This window comes from Rhinopithecus bieti, unplaced genomic scaffold (assembly GCF_001698545.2).
Source record: "Rhinopithecus bieti isolate Rb0 unplaced genomic scaffold, ASM169854v2 scaffold_4666, whole genome shotgun sequence".
NCBI classification, from domain to species: Eukaryota; Metazoa; Chordata; class Mammalia; order Primates; family Cercopithecidae; genus Rhinopithecus; species Rhinopithecus bieti.
Window position 1 is genome coordinate 239,118 of NW_016804530.1, and position 6,769 is coordinate 245,886.

Here is a 6,769-nt window from a genome sequence, read left to right on the forward strand (position 1 = left end):
AAAAAGATGAAGTTTCACTCTTGTTGCCCAGGCTGGAATGCAGTGGCGTGATCTCGGCTCACTGCAACCTCTGCCTCCCGAGTTCAAGTGATTCTCCTGCCTCAGCCTCCTGAGTAGCTGGGACTACAGGCACGCGCCACCATGCCCAGCTAATTTTTGTATTTTTAATAGAGACAGGGTTTCACCATGTTGGCCAGGATAATCTCGATCTCTTGACCTCTTGATCCACCCACCTTGGCCTCCCAAAGTGTTGGAATTACAGGCGTGAGCCACCGCGCCCCACCCTAACTTTTGTATTTTTAGTAGAGATGGGTTTCACCATGTTTGCCAGGCTGGTCTCAAACTCCTGACCTCAGGTGATCTTGGCCTCCCAGAGTGCTGAGATGACAGGCGTGAGCCACCGCATCCGGCCTATATAATCTGTTGACAGGCTCCTGACCAGCATGCACATGTCCTCCATGTCTGACCAAACCAGACTCCCTATGGGCTGAGCTTTGTACCTACAAAAAGGTGGATGGGTCTGAGAGACAGGTAGGATGAATGGATGGGAGGACTGGAGGATGATGGAGGAGGAAGGCATCGAGTTTGACTACCAGATTCTGGTTTGGCCAAGTGGGTGGAAGGAGGTGCCCACCAGAGAGAGGAGGAATCAGGAAAGTAGGCAGCAGGACACTGGGGCTCATGGGCAGGAGAGTTTCAGGTTCCGCTCTGTTGGGGGAGTGACCCAGCATCCTAACTCACCAGCCGCCCCTTCTTCCACCAAATCATGCTCTGGGCCTTCTGCTGGGCAATTGCAGGGGCGATTGTTGGCCTTACACACGGGACACTGAGGATCGCAAGTGGTTGTTCAGTTCGTATGTGATCTGAACAGGCCAGCGGCTGCTTTGTCCAGCACCATCACTCAATGGCTTGAGAGCACAATGGAGACTCCCATCCAGGAATGTGAGAGCAGCTGTTCAGCTGTTTGAGAGCAGACATTTGCTTACTCTCTTTTTGTAAGACCTTTCATATACGTGGCTTCTTTTTTTTCTTTTTTGAGATAGGGTCTCACTCTGTCACCCAGGCTGGAGTGCAGTGGTGCAATCACAGCTCATTGCAGACCTCCTGCGTTCAAGAGATACCCCACCTCAGCCTCTCAGGTAGCTGGGAAGACAGGTGCGAGTCACCATGTCCAGCTAACTTTTGTTTTTTCTTAGAGTCTTGCTCTGTGGCCCAGGCTGGAGTACAGTAGCATAATCTCAGCTCACTGCAACCTCCACCCCTCGGGTTCAAATGGTTCTCTTGCCTCAGCCTCCCGAGTAGCTGGGATTATAGGTGCACACCACCATGCCCAGCTAATTTTTGTATTTTTCATAGAGATGGGGTTCCATCATGTTGGCCAGGCTAGTATCAAATTCCTGACCTCACATGATCCGCCCACCTCGGCCTCACAAAGTGTTAGGATTACAGGCGTGAGCCACTGCACCCGGCCCTAAGCTAATTTTTTATTTTATTTTATTTATTTATTTTTTTGTAGCGATGGGGTCTTCCTATGTTGCTCAGGCTGATCTCAAACTCCTGGGCTCAAGTGATCCTCCCATCTCAGACTCCCAAAGTGTTGGGATTACAAGTGTGGGCCAACCGTGCCCAGCTACATGTGTCTTCTGATTCTCCAACCACCCGGGGAGATAGCTTCCCATTTCATAGATGAGGGGATTGGCATATCTGAGAAAAGGTAAGGTGAAAAAGGAAAACACGTTTTTATCAAAGTCCTGCTCCATTTCCAGGAATTATCCAGTGCTCTTTCACATATATTAACAAACCTATTGTCTCAAAACCATTACATGCAGCATCCATAGCTGCGTTTTAAGTTCTAAATAAGTTCAAGTTCTGTGAAGTAACTAAGGAGCCCAGGTAGGAAGGTGGAGATTCAGATGTAAAATCCAGTGCCCAGGCCAGGCGCGGTGGCTCACACCTGTACCATCCCAGCACTTTGGGAGGCCGAGGAGGTTGGATCACCTGAGGTCAGGAGATCGAGACCATCCTTGCCAACATGACGAAACCCTGTCTCTACTAAAAATACAAAAAATAACCGGGCATGGTGATGTGCGCTTGTAGTCCCAGTTACTCAGGAGGCTGGGGCAGGAGAATTGCTTGAACCGAAGGCAGAGGTCGCAGTGAGCCATCGCACCCCTGCACTCCAGCATGGGCGACAGAGCAAGACTCCATCTCTTAAAAAAATAAAACAAAAAAATCCAGTGCCCACCCCTGGAATCCAAAGTTCATTCACTTACTATACATTCAGTCAACAACCATTTCTCCAACATCTACTATTATCATGCACACGTGACACCAAAAAGATGAACAAAATAGAGAACCTTTGGCTGGGCACGGTGGCTCATGCCTGTAATCCCAGCACTTTGGGAGGCCAAAGGCAGGTGGATCACCTGAGGTCAGGAGTTCGAGACCAGCCTGGCCAACATGGTGAAACCCTGTCTCTACTAAAAAATACAAAAATTAGCTGATTGTGGTGGCGTGCATCTGTAATCCCAACTACTCACAAGCTGAGACAGGAGAATCGCTTGAACCTGGGATGCAGAGGTTACAGTGAGCCAAGATTGCACCACTGCACTCCAGCCTGGGACAGAGCAAGACTCCATCTCACAAAAAAAAAAAAAAAAAAAGCTGGGCGCGGTGGTTCATGCCTGTAATCCAAGCACTTTGGGACGCCGAGGCGGGCAGATCATGAGGTCAGGAGATCAAGACCATCCTGGCTAACACGGTGAAACCCCGTCTCTACTAAAAATACAAAAAATTAGCCGGGCATGGTGCCAGACACCTGTAGTCCCAGCTACTCGGGAGGCTGAGGCAGGAGAATGGTGTGAACCCGGGAGGCGGAGCTTGCAGTAAGCCAAGTTCGTGCCACGGCACTCCAGCCCGGGTGACAGAGCGAAACTCTGTCTCAAAAAAAAAAAAAAAAAAAAAAAAAAAAAAGCTGGGTGTGGTGGCTTATGCCTATAATCCCAGCACTTCGGGCACTTTGGGAGGCCGAGGTGGGTGGATCACCTGAGGTCAGGAGTTCGAGATCAGCCTGGCAAACATGGCAAAACCCTGTGTCTACTAAAAATAGGAAAATTAGTCGGGTTCTATCGCAGGCCCCTGTATCCCAGTTACTCACAGGCTGAGACAGGAGAATCACTCGAACCTGGGAGGGGGAGGCTGCAGTGAACTGAGATCGCACCACTGCATTTCAGCCTGGGTGACAGAGCCAGACTCTGTCTCAAAAAAAAAAAAAAAAAAAAAGAGAAGCTTCTGCCATGGTAGAGTATAAATGTGTTGAGCACCATGCTGGAGAAGTACAAGGTGCTGTGGGTGGGTCTAACAGGGCCACCAACTCTGCTTCTCTGGAGAAGTGACATTTGAGCTAAGAGCTGATGGCTGACCACCAGGAGTTAGTAAGACAGAGCAGGCATGGAGGGAGGAATGTTCTAGGCAGATGGAACAGAGGGAACAGCATGTGCAAAGCATCTGAGCTGGTACAGTTTGTGATGTTCCAGGGAATGCGTGATGGCCAGGGTGGCTGTACGAACAGCCCACAGGACCAGATTGTGCAGGACCATGTAGGCTGCATCTAAGATTTTTGAAGTTTAAGTCACCAAAAAGTTCTAGTTAAGTGGTGGCAAAATCACAGTGGTTTTATAAAAAGACTGACTGACAAGTGGAGTGAAAGCAGAGACAAACTAGAAGGTTTTCCTGGAGATCTAAGAGAAAGACAAAGGAAGGCTGGACTGAGTGGCAGCTCAGGGCCTGGGAAGAAGAGAATGGATGCAAAGCTATTGAGGAGGCAAATCAACAGGGCTTGTGATGAACTCCACGTGGTGAGATGGCACGGCAAGAAGTGGCAGCCACTGTCGGATTCTCCTCTCTGACCCACAGCCCCCAAACTGCCCTGAGTAGCTTAAGGCAGGGTGCTGAGGTTGAAGCACTATGCTGAGTCTTATCTCAGCAAACCTAAGCTAGGCCAGGCATGGTGGCTCACACCTGTAATCCCAGCACTTTGGGAGGCTGAGGTGAGTGGATTGCCTGAGATGAGGAGTTCAAGACCAGCCTGGCCAACATGGTGAAACCCCATCTCTACTTAAAATACAAAAAATTAGCCTGGTATGGTGGCAGGTGCCTGTAATCCCAGCTACTCGGGAGGCCGAGGCAGGAGAATCGCTTGAACCTGGGAGGCAGAGGTTGTAGTGAGCTCAGATCACACCATTGCACTCCAGCCTGAGCAACAAGAGTGAAAACTCTGTCTCAAAAAAAAAAAAAAAAAAAAAGAGTGGGATAAAACACTTGCCTTGTACAGTGTGGCTGTGATGAGCGCCAGCAGTAGCAGAGCCCCCACAGAGCTGCCCATGATGATGGGAATGGCGTTGTAGACCTTGTATTCTTCTAGCACCATCTCCATCTGATTCAGAGATCAGAGAGCGTCCAGCCTCCTGCCATCCCGGATGCCTCCCAGGTTCCCCAACCTTTAACTCCCTCCCCTCCTCCCTGAGGCTCTGCTCTAAGGGTTGAGACACAGCAGCACCCGTGCCCTGAGGGACAGCTGTCGTGCCCAGAGACCTTCACCCTCCTCCCCCAAGGCTTGCAAACCCCCACCCAGCACCACGGATGTAGCCCTAGGGGCCTCTTTCCAGCCTGGTCACTGCCCCCAACATGGTCTTTACCTGAGCTCTCATAAATGCCTCCTGTCCTAGAAGCTGGGAGTACACGGATGTGTCGAACGTAATTTCAGCCACACTCACGACCGACACCTTCTTCTGCGATGTCTGCAAAGGGGTTGGGGGAAACTTGTGGAACTGGCTCTGGTGGAGGCTTAGAGCTCCAGGGATGCCCTGGCTTGCAGATGGGCACAGACATGCCAGGTCCTGCCTGAGTCCAGGGCAGGTGCTCTGCCACTGCCCTCACACACCTGGTGGACCCAGCCAAAACTGAGTTTGCCCTTCAGGGTGAAATCCAGCTCCTCCTGGACGCTGAAGGAGGGGATGTCACAGCGGAACTGCAGGCAGCCAGCAATGGAGCAGTCCTGGGGGCAGAAGAGGGGTGAAGCTGAGGGGTTCTTCACTGAGGAGGGAACCATAGGTAAAAATATGGTCAGGTTTGGGGTGGGGAACAGATGAACAGTTACAGGACATGCACGGAACTCTGCGGCCTAGCGGTACATTTCTCGGTATCCCTGGTGGGGGCTGATCTTGCGGTGGGGGTTCAGGGACTTTCTTACCAGCACGGGACTTCTTGAAATCTGGGTCAGGAAGTCAGAATGCTGGGGAGGTTTTCTCTCTGATACACAGGGGAGACTCTGGGGAGAGAGAGAAGCAGTTAGCCATAGAATGAGCAACATGTCCCTGGTAAGAGGGAGTGCTGTGCTGTGGGATGCCAGTCTGAAGAAAGAGGAGAGGCAGGCAGGTACCTGGGATGGGGCCTCCACGACCACATCCCACAAGGCCACCCCGTTCAGCAGGACAGGAACCCAGAAGTTAATGCTGATGGACAGATCTCGCTGGCTGAGGTTATTCACCTGCAGGAAATCAAGGCAGAGTGTTATTGTGGTCTCTGGAGCCTCCCAAATGCCACTTCCCTCCTGGCCCTACCCCAAGCTCCTCTCCATCTTCTCCACCAACTTCCAACTTTATCCACACTGTGGAAGGCAGACATGGATACTCCCTAGACTCTCACGCGGTATCGATGCTCAGCCTCTTTCATTTTCTTCTCATCAGAGGTTGCAAAGTTGAAGTACTTGGTGGATTCTTCCTGCCTGGAGAGAGAGCCTGTGGGTGAAAAACAGCCCTGAAACTGTCCCCAGTTGTGCCCTGTCCTACTGCAGAGAGCTCTGTTTGGCCAGGCACATTTCTCAGGGAAATAATAATGGACATTATTTGGCTGGGTGCAGTGGCTCATGCCTGTTATCCCAGAACTTTGGGAGTCTGGGGCAGGAGGATTGCTTGAGCCCAGGAGTTCCAGACCAGCTGGGGCAATATAGTGAGACCCTGTCCCTATTCAAAATAAACAAATAAAAGATGGTCCCACATAACCTTTGCTGCCTCGGCTTCAGCTCCCCTCCCTCCGATGTCCCTTGCCCCCATCACCCAGATCCACTAGCTCTGCCCTGCACACCTCTGGCTCTTTCATAGTCTCATGAGTTTGCTCAAGCTCTTCTCCTTGGAACGTTCTTACTATCTCCCATTTTGGAAATTTACACTTAAAAACCCAACTTAAACCTCACCTCTCCTACATGGGGCAAAGGTGTTTGCATTGCTTTCTCTAATAGGTAGTGGTTGGCCTCTGGTAATGCTTACAGAGATTGCAGCAGAACAAGTTACCCTAAGGGGACTCTAGGAATGAGAGCTAGATCACTCAGGAAGACATGGACTGAGGGCCCCTTCATGGTGGGAATGAAGAAAATAGATTCAGCTGTCCTGGGGCAGGTGAGTAAATGTGAAGGAAGATGGTGCCTGTGCACAAGCCTATGGAAGGGACGTCAGTGTTCCAGGAAGCAGGTGGGGTCTTTCCACCCAAACCTCCTTCAGCAAACACAGGCTGTGTGGTTGGCACTGGGGGTTCAAGTTAAGCCATACTCCCTGGTTTTAGTAATAATGAACAAGCTGGCCAGGAGAGGTGGCTCATGCCTATAATCCCAACACTCAGAGGGGCTAAGGCAGGAGGATCGCTTGAGCTCAGGAGTTCAAGACTGGCCTGGGCAACATAGAGAGACCTTGTTTCTGAAGAAAAAAAAAAAAAA

The 6,769-nt window shown here is 50.9% G+C and overlaps 1 protein-coding gene across 1 annotated transcript; it reads right to left on the reverse strand.

Moving 5' to 3' along the window:
* Positions 1-4,315: 4,315 nt before the first annotated feature.
* LOC108527592 (integrin alpha-D-like) lies at positions 4,316-5,977 on the reverse strand (the record flags this gene model as incomplete). Its single annotated transcript, XM_017868936.1, has 6 exons — positions 5,707-5,977; positions 5,441-5,548; positions 5,252-5,329; positions 4,943-5,056; positions 4,698-4,799; positions 4,316-4,435 (listed from the first exon to the last, which is right to left on the reverse strand). Coding segments are annotated over exons 1-6 (744 nt in total), but the record flags the coding sequence as incomplete, so codon positions are not given.
* Between the last annotated feature and the right edge of the window lie 792 nt (positions 5,978-6,769).